The 20,645-nt window shown below is 35.6% G+C and overlaps 1 protein-coding gene across 9 annotated transcripts in view; it reads left to right on the top strand.

Moving 5' to 3' along the window:
- LOC132700393 (cadherin-87A) overlaps nucleotides 1–20,645 on the top strand; it is a 317,031-nt gene that overhangs the window by 285,897 nt on the left and 10,489 nt on the right. For 6 of the 9 annotated variants that reach the window (XM_060667675.1, XM_060667677.1, XM_060667674.1 and 3 more), the window contains 13 exons: nucleotides 9,747–9,955; nucleotides 11,721–11,852; nucleotides 11,911–12,171; nucleotides 12,233–12,425; nucleotides 12,487–12,797; nucleotides 13,427–13,933; nucleotides 14,516–14,836; nucleotides 14,890–15,013; nucleotides 15,066–16,478; nucleotides 16,532–16,752; nucleotides 16,807–17,004; nucleotides 17,060–17,231; nucleotides 17,363–17,593. In XM_060667675.1, coding sequence (XP_060523658.1) covers nucleotides 9,747–9,955; nucleotides 11,721–11,852; nucleotides 11,911–12,171; nucleotides 12,233–12,425; nucleotides 12,487–12,797; nucleotides 13,427–13,933; nucleotides 14,516–14,836; nucleotides 14,890–15,013; nucleotides 15,066–16,478; nucleotides 16,532–16,752; nucleotides 16,807–17,004; nucleotides 17,060–17,231; nucleotides 17,363–17,593 — 4,293 coding nt within the window. Of the gene's footprint in view, nucleotides 1–1,464; nucleotides 1,469–3,004; nucleotides 3,027–8,674; nucleotides 9,424–9,746; nucleotides 9,956–11,720; nucleotides 11,853–11,910; nucleotides 12,172–12,232; nucleotides 12,426–12,486; nucleotides 12,798–13,426; nucleotides 13,934–14,515; nucleotides 14,837–14,889; nucleotides 15,014–15,065; nucleotides 16,479–16,531; nucleotides 16,753–16,806; nucleotides 17,005–17,059; nucleotides 17,232–17,362; nucleotides 17,594–20,645 lie in introns of those variants that run through there. The other 3 variants (XM_060667679.1, XM_060667683.1, XM_060667682.1) reach the window with 3 other exon arrangements.

Consider the following 20,645-nt stretch of genomic DNA (forward strand, 5'->3'; position numbering starts at 1 on the left):
TCTGGGTACAAATATCACCCGTACCGTCGATTACTGTTCCGAAATCAAAATCCGCATAGAGAAAGCATCTGCAACATTTGTCAAAAGGAAAAAGATGCTCTGTAGCCGCGACCTGAGCGTATATCTTAGAGTATGCATACTATATATTCCCAGTGCTGTACTATGGCGTAGAAACTTGAACCCCTAACAGAGTGTACAAAAGAAAAATGAAGGCATTTGAAATGTGGACCTATAGAAGAATGCATAAAATATCGTAGGTGGAGCACACGACCAACGCAGAGGTGCTGTCAGGGCGAACAAAGAGTTAGAGGTGAAGTGAAAGAAGTGAAAAGGAGAAAGATCGTCTATCTAGGTCACATAATACTGGGTTGAAAGTATGAACTGTTTCACTTGATAATCCAGGGAAAGATTGTGGACAGAAGATCAATTGCAGATCTTTTCGGACTAGCGCTTTCCAAGGTCAGAATTGCCATGACGTCAGCAAGCCTCCGGAATGGAGAAGCGACATAAAGAAGAAGGGTTGATTGAATTGAGCTTCGGCTACTTTTAATATACTGCTCAGTAGTCATCAGCGGCTTGTTGGGACACAAATGAAAGCTTCCCCCTCTAACATGTGCCTCAGCCGAAAACTTTATGATATGAAGGTGCCAATTTCCTGTCAATATTTCTGACAGTAGTAGAGCTATTAAGGTCTTCAACTTCCTCAATACCGGCAGACTCTTCCAATTCAGACAAAATTGTGTCCCGAGTTTTCAGTCCACTGTCTCCGGTCAAATAAACCTATCGAGGTCGTTTAAGTTCTAAATAAATATAGAATATATTTGAATTTAACGACTCTCTTGATCTTTGGTTGTGAATTATTTAGTTATCTCAATAGGAAAATTCATGTTTCCTAGTTTATATGGGTTGAAATGAAAACAATTATTGATTTGCTATATTTTTATTTGTCCAATTTATATAAACGTTTTATGAGTCCTATGTCGCCTATCTATTTCAGACACATCGGCAAAACCGTCATTGCTGCAAACGGTAAATTATCACTCAAGCCGCAGCTGTTTTAATCGAGGCGCCCCAAAAAAAATTTCTTTGCATTTCAATTGTTTCGCTTAATTGGAAAAGGCTATATGAAATTGAAGGTGTTTTCTTTTGTGCTGCTTTTCGATCCGATTTTTATATTATTCGTTCTAGTGTGACCATTTAAAAGGTACTTCCAAAAGCGAAATTTTATTTTTTCCACCCTAAACTGTCTGCGATATGTAAGATCTCAATTTAAGACGTCAGATCAATAAAAGTGTCAAAGTTTTTGTTGGTATTTAGTGTCTAGTCTAGCAATGTATAAAAATGGTGCTTAAATGTCGAAAGACCACTTTAAACATTACAGCATGTATACTGCATAAGACACCTTAATATTATAGTTTGGTATCCTTAATACTTAGTACAAATTAATATTGGTAAAAACTACTCACAACCATTTACATAAGGCGAAATAGTAAAATATTTGCGGAAACTCCATTTAGCTGTTTGGATGTAGTTTATAAGAGTATAGCTAGCAGTATAATGATATTCTTTATATAGGTTTTTTAAATAAATATTTGAATATACCGGATGACACAAGAAAGTGGGAACACTCTATACCTTTTAAACGGCTTGAGGTAACTATTGCAAATTTGGAAGGGTTAATATAGGCGAAATGTCCAATATTTGACAATATGTAGTCAATGGTTGCATTTCCGGTTTGAGCGGAAACGATAGTAACTTTCGAATTTTAAATGGCACAACCTATATTTTTTCGCATTTTTGAATTCAAAAGATCGTTCTACGTAGTATAGGACGGTTTTTCTCCTTTTTTTTATTTTTTAAATTTTTATTTACCCTGTGACCATCATAAATACTGATTACCGAGTCACCTGGTGATAGAAACAATTTGTAAATGAAAGTTTTCTTTATTTGTCTGATGGTAACTAGCATTTAATGTATTGAACTATTAATTTTTTAGGATAACCTAGTTTTTTCAAATAGTACGCTAGTGGGAACAAAAAATACATTGTCTATTCCCGTCTGTAAAAAACCTAATTACCCATCGATCTAGCGTGCAGTAAGCGTGACTTTACCACGTAAGTTTCCCATGAATCCGACCACTTCGGACATTTTCGGAATTTTACCGCACGGATGTTTTCTGAGATATTTCCCACGCTTTAAATTTTGACGTTTGCCAATTCTGACGGTCATGTCAGTGAATGTATTCGTATTGTTTTGCGAAAATGTACCCAAAAACTAACGGTCCTAGAAAAAGTGTAGTATGCAACACGTTCGGAAAACTTTTTAACTCACTCATTTATTAAACAGTCGCTCCGCTCGTGTCAAATAAACTCATGAGTGCCATTTACCGCACTTGTTGCATAATATACTATTTTATAAAAGCAAAATATTACTTAGGTGGCTTTGCTTCTATTCATCATCATGATTGAAAATTCTGACAGTTTGTATATTTTTATCTGAAAAACAATAATCAATTTACAAATGGAGAAAAAGTTAATATGTTTCTGATATACGGGGAATGCAGAAAAAACTCTCGACACGCCCGTGCATTGTATGCAGCCCGCTATCCAGGACGTCGCCTTCCCGCACATTCTTTCTTTAGAAAGCTGGAATTGAAAATGAGAAATCCACAAAATAATAGACATGTTCAAGAACAGTCGTACAGTTTCAAGAATGGTTTGGAATCAATGTTTGGGCGGGAATGATAGGAAGGTGAATTATCAGACCTGTTTTTTTTTCATGGTGCACGATATTTACAATTCCTAAGAAATGAAATTGAAGACTCGTTAGATGATTTACCTCTTGCCGTGACATTAAATATGTATTTTCAGTAGAATGGTGCGCCTGCCCATAAGTTTAGAGATGTCACTGATGTTTATGGGGATAGAATAATCTCAACACACGGTCCAGTCAACTGGCCCCCACGGTCACCGGACTTGACACCGTTAGAGTTTTTTGTTTGGGGGTACATGAAAGACAGTGTTTATGTAAGTCCAGTATTCGACCTACAATAATTACGGCTGAGAATATAGACATATTAGGAAGGGTTACAGCAAGTGTAATGTCTAGAGCCAGGGAGTGTCGCATACAAAGAGAAAATTTGAAAACATTCTATGAAAGTTTCATCTTAAAATAAATTGGTTATTTAGTAAATATCTATCGCACTTATTTAATTCAAATAACTCCAGTTCCAAAATAAATGAATGTGATGTTTTATGTCAATGTAAAACTGGCCTTACAGTACACACCTTGATATACCACTTTCAAATCGATTCTACCGACATTGTTGGCTTCTTATTTTCTAACAGATTTTGAAAATATTGCGTTGAATTCTAACAAAAAGTGACAGATTTAAAAAGAAAACAAAATCCTATTCTTTTGTTTTTCTGAGTCTCCGGTAAAAAGTGCTTATAGCTTATGACGTACGTATACATACAACACTTAAGTTAATTTTGAACGGTTTCCCCGTACGAGGTGTGTTCAAAAAGTATCGCGAATTTTGAATTTTCGCGGGTTACATATATTCGAATTTCGAATTTTTTGTGGCGTTATGTTGGTACTCATGTCTCTCATTTATGCCGGCAAGCTCGGCCATTTTGAATGTTTATTTAATTGTTGACAGCTGCTTTGCTTGCACGTGTTTTGGATCGTCTTCGATTTTTACTTTTTACCACAGGGAAGAACGGTCAATAAGGAATATTACCTGTAAGTTATGCGCAATTTGCGCGAAGCAATCCGCCAGAAACGCCCGGATTTGTGGAAGAACAAAAATTGGCTTTTGCACCACGATAACGCCCCTGCTCACACATCGTTGCTTGTGCGCGACTTTTTGGCCTAAAACAACACACTATTGATGCCGCAGCCACCGTATTCCCCAGGTCTGTCCCCCTGTGACTTTTTCTTGTACCCTCAACTGAAGAGGCCCATGAAAAGACGACGTCACGCTTCTCTTGACGAGATAAAGACGGCATCGAAGGAGGAGCTGAAGAAGATAAAAAAAATGATTTTTTGAAGTGCTTCGAAGATTGGAAAAACCGTTGGCACAAGTGTATAATATCTCATGGGGATTACTTTGAAGGGGACAAAATAGATATTCATGAATAAATAAAAATTTTTTGAAAAAACACAAAATTCGCGATACTTTTTGAACACACCTCGTATTCCAAAAGCATATCAACTTTTTACCCTAACAAAACACTTTCAACAAAAAATTCTAATCGTTGAATTTCAGAAAAACTTAAATACTAATCTGTTTTTTTCTTTCCACTGCATGAGCTTGTCGAGAGTCTCTTCTGCATGTTTAATCTTACTCACTTGACAATTAATAATGAATAGAAGCAAAGTCACCTAACTAAAATTTTGTTTGTATAAAAATGTATTTACTTATCTGCTTTTTTTCCTTCTTTTGAGCTTATTTTTTAATGGATTTTGAAAATTTTGGTGTCAAAATGTTGCAAAAAAAGTACCGATCGTAAAAAGTTTTTGTTCCCACTAGGGTGCTATTTGAAAAAACTAGGTTATCCGAAAAAATTAACAGTTCATTGCATTAAATGCTATTTGCCATTATACAAGTAAAGAAAAGCTTCATTTACATTTTTTCCCATGATCAGGTGACCCGGTAGATAGTATTTATGATGGTCACAGCCTCCTAGACACAGCAGGTATAAATCCTATTTCTTATTTAGAATCCTTGTCAATAAGATGCAGTAGAACGTGTGTTATTGTTTTCTTTTTGTTGGTCAAAAGTGTAACATTTTACAAGATAAATTCAAGATGGCACCTTTGCTTGTCGATAGGCAAATTAGACTTGGCGAAACTGTTACAATATATCAGTAACAAGGTCTCTGTTTTAAATATTAGCCTGATTCTCAAGCGCACTTTCATTAAACCTCACTTATGAATAAAAGCAATAAAAGTATCATGTATATTTAAAGATTTTAAAGATGATGTGTAGGTGTAAAATCATTATTGGGTACAGATATTTAATGATCTCTCAGATGTGCAATAATCCTGAAACTAATAGAACCTATTAATTAAGACCTGACGTAAACATCATGGGACGTTGATGCAACTCACCATTTCGAACCTTAAGGCGGATTTCTACAAGAGAAGCACTGAGGAACTTTTGGTTACTTTGTGTTCCATTATGGTATGCCTTGCGCTACGTTTTCATTGAGCCACCGTATATTTAGGAAACAAATATTTTATGCCAGTTTCAGTTCGCTTTCCCATTTTAATTATCGCTAAAATATCGCCGACATAGTGTCGGTAAGTTTTAAAAACATAAACTCTGATCTCTGTGTGTCAACAAAGTTGTAAAATTCAACTCCAGGTTGGAAATAGGAATAAAAAGAACATCTTCAAGGGTCGTTACTCTCCTTTTCGCAATTTTTCAACGACAGCTTTTAGTACTCGGGCCTTCTGCTCTTGATAGATGCCGGAACGTTACAATTTCGTTTCGGTTCGTATAACGTAGAGAGTTAAAATGTTTTTTAACGATATGCTCTGTTGTGTTTTATATTTTCCGTTATGCTTTAGAGTCATTAACGGAGAGGAATATGAAGAACAATTTTCCTTTAGGAGTGAGAATATGCGACTGAGGTACTTAGGATAAACTGATTTTCAACTTTTTTTAACTTAAACTTCGAATATTTAATAGAGAAAAGGTACCTTCACAACGCAACGTGTTATGTAAGATATATTACCAATAAAATAATGACTGAATGAAGAGTCACACAGCAATAATAAAAATGTCCAATAATTTAGAAACGGGGTGAATTCTTAAGTATTTTTAACTTAAGAAGTTGAATTTATGAAATATAATAGAGTTAATGTTTTTGAAAAAAACTTCCAGAGGCTACTGTAATATTATTTAGAAAACTTCTGTTCAATTTCGTTTCATCAATAATCGACGCAGAAAGGATCCAGAAAATTTGTAAGTAGTATGACTTAAGAATGATTAAAGAAATAATGAAATGAAATGAAATTTGGTACTACTAAGTATAGATTGTTAAAGCTTTTAACGGTGCTCATAGATGCGCTAACTAGAGGTTTAAAAATCGAACAAAAGCACATCAGCTTGTTCAACGCTGCGTAAAGTTACGTGGTGAAAGCGGACGTTGCTAAGCGACGTCATAAACTGTACCATTTTTCTTGCGGATATTGACGATTACATTTCTTCATTTGGCGCGTTTCATAGTCTCAACTTACTGGCCTACACGGACGATGTCGTCTTATTAGCTGAATCAGAGAGCCAATTACAGAAACTGTTCTTCTTGGCTGATTCAAGGCAAGATGTGGTTAAAAGGTTTTATTATCTTGGTGTGACATTCACTTCTTCCTCTTTGTTCAGAGAAATGGCAGACAACACAGTTTGAAAAGCGAGTCAGGCAGCGGGGTTGCATTGTCGATGCTAAGAAAGAGTAAGCTTTCCTCTTCAGATGCAACTCAGAATATACCAAACATTCATACTAAATATTTTTGCTGATGTCTGGGGCATACCGACATATTTGAGCCAGTACAGACCAACATTTTAAAAATTTTACTGTTACTTCCTAAATCAACTTCAAGTGCTTTACTTCGCCTTGAAACCTTTAAGTCTTGCCTCAGCTTTCTTGTGGAACTCTTAAGAACGGACGAGAATCGTCTCCCTAGACTCTGTTTTGATCTCTAGCAATATCTGATCAATAACACAAGGCACACGAAATTCAACTGGGCATGTCAGATTAGCGAGCTGTTTTGTGAGTTCCGTTATGATGAGTGATGGAGCATTGCATCATATATCATTCTAAGATGGCAAAAGAATGACAACTTAGAATGTTTTAATACAAAACTTTTTCAAGCCGATCTTAACATTGCAGTCGGTTGACACTACTCGAATTTTAACTCAGGCACTTTCTGATCTACCACTCACCTATTGTCAACGTCCATTTCAAGAATTGTCGCACAATTAAGATTGAGTAATAACGTTTTTCTCAAATTCTCCTATAAAGGCTGCGCTTACTTCATTAAACTTGATCAGATTTGGAGTTTTAAAACAACAATACTTTTATCACAGCTCTAAAAAAATTGGACTCACGTGAGTCAAAGGGTCTTATTATAAATATATGTCGGCGTCCTTAGCTTTAAGTGGCCGATATTTTCCCATATTTCGTTTTGGGTGTTTGGATTGTTTATTTTTGATTCGTATTATTTATTGATCTAGATTAAACAGGGCATGTGTTGCCCGAGGTGATTGTTTCGATAAACTTTGCTTGGTTGGAGGGGCGTATGTCGCCGAAGGTGATTATCCCGACAAGCATTGTGTTATTGGAGAGGCGTTTGTCGCGAAAGATAGATCTATATTCCAGTAAAGAGTGTTTTACTGGATGATGGTGGTGGAACCGAAATACAATGTTCTTGATAGCTAATGCTTTCATAGGTTTGTCAAATGACATTATATTGCAAGTTGCAAGTAAGCTAATTTTAGTTTCCTAGTAAAAGTTTTTTTTTATATTGGTAAATGTTAATAACCACAACTGAGATTTGCATCGGGTTTTTTTTTCTTGCTTAGTCAGGATGGACGAGTGAAGGTAAGCTTTCGAGGTCTAGATGACCACCATGTGCCCGAGGACGTGCACTAGTCAATATGGCCGTGTCGGCGCCCTTAGCTTTAAGTGGTCGATATTTTCCCATATTTCGTTTTGGGTGTTTTGGATTGTTTATTTTTGATTCGTATTATTTATCGATCTAGACTAGACCTATGCCCACTTAGGTATCTTTCCGAGGTGAACGGAACGCGGCCCGGGGGAAAACAGTCTTGAATTATCGAAACCCGGGATAAGTCGAGTCGAGTGTAGCTCCGATAGCCTAAGAGCGATTGACAATTTCCCTTAGTTTCCCTAGCGCTCCGCAGATGGTTGGATTCCCTTTAATAATCAATTAAGTGATTAGATTATTAATTTGTTTTAAGCACTGTGTTGTGACTTCTTTTAATATGCCCGAGAAGTCTAACCCTATGTCGCCTCGCTCGTCATCAGAACCCTAGATTATTAATTTGTTTTAAGCACTGTGTTGTGACTTCTTTTAATATGCCCGAGAAGTCTAACCCTATGTCGCCTCGCTCGTCATCAGAACCCGCCCACCGGGTTTCTATTTCTATTTTATTATTTTCTTACGATCCCGGACATATATTAAAGACCCGCGCGTGTTTGCGAAATGAGTAAAAATAAAACTATAATTTTTATCTGTCTATTTAAAATCACATGCTGATAGATCCCTATTAGTTTACTATTTTGTTTTTTTAGGCGTATGTAATGTCTGATGCGGATTTTTTGTTCTAAAAATGTAATTTTTTATAAACAATAAATCATATAAATAATAATAATAACCTTTTTTAAATTTGTAAAGCTCTATAGATATTGTTCCCAAACTATTTACACGTTCGTAGGTTCGTACTCTTTAGTGAAAACAAATTTGATTACTGATAAGTATAGAAAGATAAAATTCAAAAGGCTAAAAAGTTATAACACAATTTATAATAAAATACGTAACTTTTAAAATAAATTTGCAGTTTTAATGGCCAAGAGGAAAACGTTAGTTTAAATTTGAAAATATTTTCTACACGATCAACATTCGATTATTATTTCTTTTATAGCATCTCCAGTTGACTTATGCCCTGTCATGAAACACCTTGGATTAACGGAAAACTAAAATGGCATCTAATAAACTCGTTGTAACTTGTTTGTAACAACTGATGGACAAAGTGAGGATAGGAAAACCGATTCGTGATATATAATTCGGGGTATACTACTACTACGATTTATGATTGACCTACCGAATATGAACTTGTTGATAACGACGGAAGATTTTTATTGAGTTGCTGGAAAGTATTATTTTATTACCATCGCAGATCCTTAACTATTGCGCGATTATCTCGTAAAGGATTCTGCTTCCATTAAAATATTACGTTACCCCAGGCCGCCGTTAATGGCTCCCTAAACCCCCATCGCTGAAAATACAAAATCGTTTAAAATATATCAAGGCGAGAGGTTTCGATTAGAATCGGGGTCTACCAAATGAGGTGCATCCCAGATAAATCCGAAAAGGGGAGCTGATAATAAATACACTTTTAAAGGTCCCGTAATAGAGACAAAAAGACGAATGAGGCTCCGCCATCCCTGACCTCTCAGTGGGTTGTTTTATTGGTCGGATGAAAAATTTATCAAGGAAATTACAAAAAGGGACCTGCGTAAGTGTGGGAAGAAAAAGAATTGAAAAATTTGTAGATTTCAATAAAGTTATTCGATAATTCCAATCGAGAAATAAACTAGGATCAATTTCCACATTCCAGTTCAGCATGTTTAACGAAATGTACAACACATTAACAATCTATTTATCATTCAGGTTAGTAACTCCGATTATCTAAAATAACATTACAATGTCATTGTCAATACATGAATAAAAAAAATGTCATTACTTAAATGGACATATTGAGTAACATAGTAAATCATTTATCAATTTGTGAGAAAAATTATAGCCATATCTGACATGGGAATATCCTTATCTACTGGGTCTTTTAAAAGCATTCAGGTAATGGAGTTAAATATAGTATATAGCAATGTCATCAGAAAATTGGATAATATATTTTTTTAATGTTGACGAAACTCTTTAACCATTATCAATCATAGAGACGCAACATTTATATTGGTTTCATTTTCTTATTGCAGAATGCCGAGCCAATCTACCGCCAGTTTTTACGATGGACATGAACAATATAGTTATATCAGAAAACATACCGGTGGGTACAACTATTTATAAATTAGAGGGAACTGATCCTGAAGATGGTCCGGTATACTACGACATACAAGGCACTGACGTACTCAGCGTCAATCATACCACGGGAGTTGTCACAGTTCTTAAACCTCTAGATTATGAGGTAAGTTCAATATTTATAATACAGCCGGAAGGATATCATTTAAAATAGAAATACATTTTTAAAAGTTTTCATATATACACAATAATTCATTCACTGAGCTTTGTATGTACCTTTATGTTTTCGGAAATTTGTACCTTTAATATTGTTGAAGTAGTACGTTGTTTGTAACGGGAAATCGATTGTTGTGGTTATTTTATTTAATTATTTCTTATATTTATCTCAAATGTCAGTTTTAATTTTATTTGCAAGTACGTTGGAAATTAGTGAGAAGATCACAAATCAACTTTGCAACAACAAGAAATTAGTTTGCCCTATCTGCAAAACAGATTAAAATTAAATTAATGCTCAGTTGCATCAAATCATGAAAATAACTGGAACTTTGGTCACTTTTCGAAATAGTTCACCCAATTTCACGTTATGTTAAAAGTTTCATCGATCCGACGCACAACATAGCTTAATAAATTATTTGTATCTATTTTCATACGAATCGACGCACACAAAACATTGCGATTTATATATGTTGCAGATATATACATACCGGGAAGGTGGATAAATTTAAAACCACATAATAAATAACAACCTTTATGGGCCCGTCAATGCATTTCGCTTCAAAAGAATTTATATCAAAGCATCACGCTCCGATATTTTTGTTTTTCGTTTTCCATTTGAACATTCTTTTCGTATACAGGAGCTTAATAAGAAAACAATAGAACGAAACTATTAATTTTACAAATCAAGTTGCGGTGTTTTGAAATGATGGAGACTTGTTAAAAGAGGGACATCTGTACTTTAAATTTCATAGAATTCCATTTTGTTATTCCGGACTTCCCTGGATCTACCTTCGTGAAATGGATGTTGAATTCATATCCCGAAATCGCATTTCCGCCTGAAAGCCGGGCAAATTTCGTAACAAAATTTGTTTACGTTTAGCTTGCTACGTTTTAACATTTTGCACAATGTCCGCATTTTATGCCGGAGTTTTAATTATATTTTGGAAAAAGTTTGACTCAAATACACTTTGTTGGCAGGCGACATGTGGGACTTATTACAATAAAATTTTTACCTGGAAAATCACACTTTTGCTGATATAGAGAGTTAGACAAAAGTGGTGCAGGAATTATTAGATTTAAATTGTTATATCACCGAATGCTCGTCCACAGTAAAGGAATTTAGAGACCACTGAGGTCATTGTCAAGTAGCAGAAGGAAGTCAGTTTGAACATTTATTAAAATAGGCATCTGTTATTTAAGTTTACCAATTCGTTAAAATCATTAATTCATAAATTAAATTCTAGTTTATTGATTAAATTAGTTATTATTTTCGTTTTTCAGTACAGTCAATTTGGAAACCCCGTATACAAATTTCGTGCATATAATAAGGTGGAATTATAAATAAGATAGAATAAATAAGAAAAGAAAAAAAATTGCAACAATAAAATATGGAATCAATTCAATCGTTGATATTGAAGGCGCACGCTTTTGCAGAACTAGTTCTTACAAAATTATATTGATATTGAATAAAAAATGTTATCCAAATCATGCTTCATAAATGGAAATTTCGTCATATTGAGCAGAGTTAGTATTATGCCAATACATAATTTGACACCTTAAACGTGCACTGCGGATTTTTTTATTTTATTTCAATGTTTTAAAGTAATTTTTCAATTTTGAATTGCACATCATTTTACATTTCTTATTTGGTTGTAAGTTGCTGCTTGGACAGAATGGCCAGAGGGTAGATTTAAATTATTCTAACATCGTTTCAGGCGAATTCCACTTTAAACGTAATCGTTAGCATAGAAGATGAGGTGCCTGGGGGTGTTAAAAATAACGTAGTAGAAGAACAAGTGGCGGTTATCATCCTCGACGAGAATGACAACACCCCAGAATTTCAAAATGTGAGCTTCTTTTCTATAATACATTTAATATCGCATTATTATGGCATATCTATTCCAGGCACCCTACGAGATACAAGTGGATGAAGATACAGAACCTGGCACAACAATATTCGAAGGAATCGTAGTGAAAGATAAAGACACCGCAGGTCAAAATATTGAAGTAACTTGTATCAACATCCCGTCATACGACGATGCGTGTGATACTTTTCGTATCCAGGATATGTTCTCTAAACAAAATTCTTATCAAGGATCAATAATTCTTAACAAAAAGTTGTCTTATAATGAAAACAAGGCATACGCTTTCACCCTCAAAGCAACGGTAGGTCAATTTAAATATTTCGGGCAGAACTGTTTTTTTAGCTTAAATGTGGCACTTTTAGGACGGTACGCTCACATCTACGACGAATGTGTCTGTCCTAGTGGGAGATGTCCAAGACACCCCTCCCATGTTTTTGAGCAACCTAACAGCTGATTTGTACGAAAATTCCACGATTAATACACTAGTAATGACTGTAAAAGCTCAAGATGGCGATAGAGGAATTCCCAGAGGAATAGTTTACGAACTGATTAGTAGTGAGTCACCACTTTTGTAAATGTTCTGCTAATAATAGGCACTGTCGTAACGTTGTTTCAGATCCAATGGACTACTTTATCTTAGATCCTATGAGTGGCGAATTGCGCACCGCAAGACCCTTAGATAAAGAGGCAATAAACAATCCCGAGGGTATAATTAAATTCGAAATAAAAGCTCACGAACTAGTTGACGGCGTTAGAGGCAATGATCCGCTGACCGTAACGACAGCGGAGGCCATGGTCAAAATCCTCGATATCAATGACGAACCGCCCATATTCAATAAACGGGAATATTATGTTGAAATTCCAGAAAACATTCCGGAAGGTTCAGGATTGCCCGGTTTAAATATGGTAGTTACTGATCCTGACGAGGTAACGATTACGATTGTAATTGAACTGCAATATTTAATATCAATTTTACACACATAAATTATCTTGCCAATGTTGTCTCTACAATATTTTAAAACTTTATAAATTTAACCACAGGTACATACTCTACAATAGATCTATAATAGTTATTTATATTACTAGTGCGGTGTATGAGCTTCATTACAGTAATGAGTGGGGAATCTTGTCCTGTTACTAAAGTATGATTGTAATGAGCCTTACGACACGTGTGATATGCAATATTTGATCTACAACAAGTTTTATAATGATTTTTTAATTAAAAGTGTGTGTGAAACTGTTACTATTTTACTTCTTTAAAAAATGAGTTACGTAATAATGTCATTAAATCAATAATGATCCCAATAGACTAGAGAGTAGAGTAGATAAAACGATAAAACATGAAAATCTTAAATTAAAATGCGAATTTTTATTAGTTTTCTTTTTTAATAAATAAGTTGCTATTTGAAGTAAATGCTTCTGTGATTTTTTTATAATAATATATTGACAGCCATCTACAGCTAGCTAGTAAATCCGTTTTATTGTTGTTATTATAATGTGATTTTGATGCGTCATTGGTATTAAAATAAACGAGAAAAAATATTCTTGTCCTTCAGGGCAACAATTCGGTGTTTTCCTTGGAGCTCAACGACATATCGGGAGCATTTTCAATCGAACCGAAGATTGCCAATGGTTCAACACCGGCAACGGTACGCGTCATCAATAGCCTTTTAGACTACGAGGATCCAAATCAAAGAAAATTCATAATTTTGGCGGTAGCCAAAGAAATATACACGGAAGAAAAGTTATCGTCTACCGCTACCATAACAGTTTCGGTGATGGACGTTAACGACAATGTACCAACGTTCGATCAACAAAGTTATAGTGCTACAGTGTCGGAGATGTATTCGCCGGGAAGTTTGGTAGTCACAATTGTGGCGAAAGATCGCGACAGTGGCAAGTTTGGCGAAAGCGGTTTAGTGTACAGTTTGACGGGCGACGGTTCGGATAAGTTTTCTGTAAACAACCGGACAGGAACTGTAACTGTGGACGTTTGCACCAATTTGGGTAAACCTGAATGCCTAGACTATGAGAGCAAATCTGAATATCACCTGCAATTTGTGGTGAGTTTTTTTACAAAAGCATCTATTTGATTGTTTCTTTGAATTGTTAAATCAATATTGTCCCTTTTCAACATTTTTGATGTTGACTTCACATATAAAATTTTATCTAGTAGCTATTTGCTTAATTGTGTAGTATTGTATATCAGCTAGAACTAGAAACAAAAAATAAATAAATTTTTCCTTTTTTTTTTCTCGGATATCCTCGATATTTTTGAAATTTCAAAACCTTTGAAACTCAAATTAATAAACTTTTACGAAATTAGAAATCGTGCTTGCGTAATTTGGGAATGAAAATTTCATTTTTTATTTAAAATTGTCATCGACCTGCAGGTGTAATTAGATAATTTAAAGTAGGTTAATAACATGATGTCAAAATGATATTTTTACTTTCCAGTTCCTTGAATTTTTCGCTGAATTCCTTTGATTTAGAAAAAATGGAAAATATTTAAGAAAAAAAAAAACGTTATAAAAAACTCACACTGCTACTCTGTCCTCTGTTTTTGTCTCGTGCGATAATTCAATAACATATGTAATTTTATATTCCTGGGTTACGAAAATTGCTCATAGGACTTTTTATGACAGGCAACGGACGACGACGGCAAAGGGCAGGCGACGTCGGTCCCTTTGAAAATATCATTGACCGACTATAACGACAATCCGCCGATTTTCAACAAATCGATTTACCGAGTGTTTGTAAACGAAGGAGCCACACGTTTTGAGCCAGACCTCGTCATAGAGGCCAGAGATGCAGATAAAACTTCGCACGTTACGTATTCAATCGTCTCGGGTAACGACGAGGAATTATTCAAGATCGATTCGGAAACCGGCAAACTGAGAATCACTAACAACAGGGGTTTGGACGTTAGTAACGACACGGACAACGTTATTTCGCTGACGATTTTGGTAGGGTAGACGCCTCTCAATCTTTTGTTAATTTGATTCGATTCGATTTTAAGGCAACAGACGGTGAATATACCACCACAACTCTCGTCAACATCACTGTATTAGACATCAATAATAATGCTCCTATATTTTCAAAAGAGAGTTACGTTGAAGCTGTACCCGAAGACGTACCCATAGGTAAAGAAATCAATAATTTCCAAACTTTCGGTTGATTTGCGGAATATTTCAGGAATTAGCATTCTTGAGGTTCAAGCCGCTGATGCAGACACCGGCGTTAACGCGGAAATAGAATACTTCTTTCAAAAAGGCGCTTACGATGATTTCACCATAGACAGCACCTCGGGAGTAGTAACGGTAGCTTCTAAGCTAGATTTTGACAGAAGAAACACGTACAATATAGAAGTGTGCGCCGTTGATCACGGGGAGCCATCATTAACTGGAACCGCTAGTATTACCATAACGATAATAAACACAAATGATAAACTGCCTTATTTTGTACCAACGACACAAAAGGCGGAAGTTATGGAAGATGTTCCTGTGGGAGCAATCGTTCACACTTTGATAGCGCTTGATCCAGACGTCAACGCTTCGGAAGCACTGAACTTTGAAGCTTCTCAGCCAATCACGGCTCTCGATAAACACGGCAATGCCGTCTTCTTCTCGAACGCGTACGAACAGTTTTTCTCCATTGATAAAATTTCCGGTCAAGTCACGGTAGCTAATCCCCTACAACGTGATATTGCGGCTATAGTAAGGATTCCGATATTGGTCACGGATATTACGGCCTCTACAATGCAACAAGGTCAGGGGCTCTTGGAGATTACAATTTTAGATATCAACGACAGTCCACCGAGCTTTCTACCACCTTGGACCGTCGAGAATCCAGTTTATTATCTAGAACTTAAGGAGGAATTACCAGTTGGAACCATAGTGGCCACTTACAAAGCTATAGATGAAGACTCGGATATTGCCGGATATACTATACAACCTAACAGCGAATATTTTCAGATTAATAATGGAACCGGTATAGTACAAATTAAAAAGGTCATAGACTACGAGAAGATCAAAAAGTTGAATTTTACGGTCGTAGCTTTCGACAGCGGTATTCCTCAGTTAAATACAACAGCCACGGTGATGGTGAACGTCGTTAATCTCAACGATAACGATCCTATATTCGCACAGAATTCTTACAATGTGTCGATAGACGAAAACTCCCCAAATGGCACTTTTGTGTTACAAGTGAAGGCTTTAGACAATGATTCCGAAGAATACGGGGAAGTAATCTACAGTTTAACCGGTGAACACAGTAATGATTTCAATATTGACGCGAAAACTGGCATTATCACCGTGGCAAACTCGAATCTGTTGGACCACGAGCTTATCAAACAGTGTGTGGTACAAGTGGTTGCCCGTGATAATTCCCCAGTCAACGTGCGGCGTTCTATGACGGTTCCTGTTTATATAAAGATCAACGACGTGAACGATAATGTGCCAAAATTCACCTCTCAAGAGTACGAAGTTGACGTGATGGAAGATGTGAGGCTGAATCCCCCTGTGCCTCTTATCCACTTAAACGCGACTGATCTGGACTCGGGACTCAACGGAAATATCCACTACAGCATAATCGGTGGAAATGAAAACGGTACATTTGGGTAAAAAGTAGGTACAATGGGTGTGTTACTATGTTTGTTGCAGATTTATTCCTCTTGGGTGTGGATACAGGAATATTGTATCCGCACAAATCACTGATAGGCCGTACTGGGAAGTTCCACTTAGTAGTGGAGGCAAGAGACGGTGCAGGAAACGGGGAACTGTTCGATCGAGCGACGTTGAAAGTTAATGTACTAAACGTTAACGACCACAGACCAGTCTTTATTATACCCTATAACCCGAATTCTACCGTAGACGTCTTGGAGGTAAAAACTTCGACGTTAAACCACGGGCAGTTGACTACATCTTCATTGTTCCAGAATGCTGCACAGACGGGATTTTTAGTGTTAACCGTTAAGGCCAAAGATAAAGATCAGGGTGAAAACGGCAGAGTCACTTACCATTTTAAATCGGGCGAACAGAATGTTCAGGAAACAGACGAATTTTCGATTAACGAGAAAACTGGCGAATTGAAAGTGAAAAGAAATTTGGACCGGGAGGAACATCCGAAATACGAAGTATGCGCATGTAATGTACAAAAAATGTAGATGGTAAACAACAAATATTTTTCAGTTGGTGTTGGTGGCGAGAGACCATGGATCTCCGAAATGGTTCGAAACGACAAGACATCTAACTGTTCTTCTGGTTGATGAGAATGACAACAGACCCGAATTTCCGGGATCTACTTCAACTAATCCGTACCACTTCTTTGTAACCGAAAACAATTCTGCCGACGTTTTAATAGGTAAGAAACGCTAACGCTTTAAACTTTCAGTAGTAAAGTGCCGTAAAAGTCGACCGCCGTGACGACGGTCCGTCGAGTTGAAAAGTGTGCAAGTTCCGACGTTTGACATTATTGTGTTTTCGAAATTGCAGGTCAAGTAAGGGCCCTCGACAGAGACGAAGGCAATCACGCCAAAGTCTACTACTATATTCTAAAGGGTAACGAGGACGGCTCGTTCAATCTTAATAAGGCAACTGGCAATCTTTACGCTGCCAAATCCTTTGACCGAGAACTACAGAATGAATACAGTTTGGTAATAGTAGCTAACAACGATCCAGATTACTACGTTACTGCCGAAGAGATAAGCGAAATGGAGGAAAAAGGTAAACGCTTTGCCTAGTTCAATAGAAAACATTTTCAGCATTTTTTTCGCCAGACTGGAAAGGTTTCTAAATTCATATTCTTTTTATTGCTTAAATCTTTTATGATCGTGAACTAATAAGTAAACTGAAAATTAATATATATTGCACCTATTACAGGCCATTCAAATTTTATGATAAAAACAATTACCCTGGACGTTGCTTTTTGCAGCATATTTCAATGATCTTGATTATTTAGAAAGAAAAAATCAATAGATGTAGTTAAACCGTCGTAAATTTTTACTTTCTTAGTAAATACGTAATAATACCCTGTTAGTCGTGAAACACACCAGAAGTTAAAATTATTAAAAAAAATATTCCTCAAAGTAATTTTTCTATTCCGCTAATGTATTTTCGGAGAAGCGTTAACAAAATATATTGATTTTTTTAATGTTTCTGTTTTATTCTAACGTTTTCTATAATTAATTAATTGAACCCTCTGAAAATAAAAAGAAGTAAAGGTTCATTTTAAAAATGCATTTCGGAAGATACTTAGAACGACAACTTTATATACCAGTTTTTTGAACAATTGAAAACAGTGAGAACCTCATTGAGAGCTTTAATATGAAGAATAACAAAATTGTTCGCGTTCTTTATGATCTGGAAACAGATGTGATGGTTTTTAATCATTTTTTCAGCTTGACTTGTAGGTCGATCGTAAAAAGCAACTAACTTAGTGGGCCGACTTCGCATCAAAAAGTTCTCCCAGTGATTGAAAATATAAAGATAACAGTTTACAAAAAAATCCATTGATAAAATTCGAACCCACATAAAAATAAACATTTAGAAAGGAGAGACGAAGTGCGGATATGTTACTCTTCTACTATAATACACGAATTTCTATGACACCTGTGATCATAACAGTTAGCACTACATCTTGCAGATGACCCAGACTCAGGCCCGAGACGTTGTCGTAGTTGAAGTGACCATTTAACTAAACAATACATACCTTCCACGTATATCAAGTAGGATCGGTGTGTTGCCCCATTGTACTTGTTGTGTTTATTCGTGCTGGTCACGAACAATGTGGATACACTTTCACTCAAAGAAATTTAGTAATTTCCAATTGCAGTCCCTAAATGCGACTAAACTTGAACTTAATTTGAACTCGTGTGAAGTTTCTGCCATACCTATGGAGGGCAGTCAATTCCCTTTTTTGTTCTCGGTCGTTGTTTGCCATCAATAATGCATGGGAAAATAAAACTGTATAACATCGCCGTATATTATCAACAGAGTAGAGATCCGACTTGTATTTGAAACGCTTACGTTGTCGATGTTTTCTTTAGAACTCAGCTGCGTCATTATTAATAAAAAAACAACAACTTTCTCAATTCAACAATAAAATTCGGGTTAAGCATTAATCATTATTATTATTATAGTTTTGGTTAGTTTTAAATAAATTATATTCTTTAATATTTTATCAGCTTATACTTTATATTTATTTTTATGTATGTATGTATGTATGTTTTTGTTAGTTTTGGTGAGGTTGGTTAGTTTATTTACTCATTATAGAATTTTCACATAGTTAATAATGTTTATCTCGAAAAAAAGGTATTTTAACAACTGAAACTCTAAGCGATTTTCATTTAGAATTTTTTTATACCACTGCATTACTCAAAAACAGTGGAAAGATATAACACTTGTTGCAACTATACTTTGTCTATAGTTTAATAATTGATTATTGATTTGATAACTTAATCATACAAACTAGATAAATTATAAAAATTTGAGGCTTTTGGAGATGATTAGACAAAATTGATTTTCCGCGATGCGAGAACTGAAACCTACGATTGAAAATTTGGCATAAAATTTAAAATAGTTTTATAACCGTCAGATTTGAAACGAAAAGTGACTAAGCTGCGCGTATTACAACCAAAAAGTGTGGTAAAATTTGAACTAAAACTAATTTTATCTCTTCGATAAAATTTCCTTAAAGTTAATTTTATTTTTAATAATAAACTAAACAAGAATATTCCCGTAATTCATCGTTCGCGATTTTCTTTTGCAGTCCCACTAACTACTGAACAGACACAGAGTACATCAAAGCAATCATTTTCATTTATTAATTAAATGCGACACATGGAAGGCTGTATAAAAAACGATTAGAAACTTAAATTGCTCCTTACCACCTGGCATACGAGTTTTTGCGGATTACTTTTATATGTCCTAAAAAAAAATTTAACTTCAAGAAAGAAAATGTAACGCTCCATGGACTTAAATGCGGACTAAATACACTGAGATGAGGCGCACCTACAAAAAAGTTCCTTTTAGATCTTACAGCGCTGTCACTGCTTGTCTGAATCATTCTGTGTAATTGACGTTTTGCAGTCAATACGCAAATTAAGAGTGACTAAATACACCTATCTAACTTTATTTGCTAAACTTTATTACTGACGGAATTAGATTTGGCTATTTTAATAATCTTTCTACATTTCTATATTTTCTTCCATTTTCCTTCACTGGAATCACCTCGACTAATGCTAAACAGAGTGTATTGCCAACTTCATAAGTTGGCTTGAGTATCAATTTGAGATAAGGTTTTCAATTGTAATTGCTATGACGGCTTGTCCCAGGTCTCTTATAACGGCTTCTCTTCAAACCTGTGCAGTCGACTGGTCTTCGGACTCCCGACTTCACTCCTTTTTGACCTGTATTTCAAGTCCACACCTCGAAAACCTACAAGAAATTGCCCACGATTAAAACTTCAGTAAAATTTGAATGAGTATTAAAGAACGAATGCATAAGTTAACTGTAACGTTTTTATTATCATTTACTTACAATAGTCCAGGCACTAGTAAAATTTCTCCGCCCGGACCTGCGGTTGAGAAGATGATTTAGAGTATGAATACACTTTGCATGTAGATAAAAAAAGGCATGTCAGAATAAAATAACATCTCAAGCTTTTTAAATTAACATCCAACAGCAACAAACCAGTCGCATACCCCAAACGCCAGTAACTTGGCTAGCTGAATACAGTCAATCAATGAGCAAAACTAATTCTTCACCCTTCCCTCAC

The sequence above is a fragment of the Cylas formicarius genome, unplaced genomic scaffold, assembly GCF_029955315.1.
Source record: "Cylas formicarius isolate icCylForm1 unplaced genomic scaffold, icCylForm1.1 PGA_scaffold_4__25_contigs__length_36172078, whole genome shotgun sequence".
Taxonomy (NCBI): Eukaryota; Metazoa; Arthropoda; class Insecta; order Coleoptera; family Brentidae; genus Cylas; species Cylas formicarius.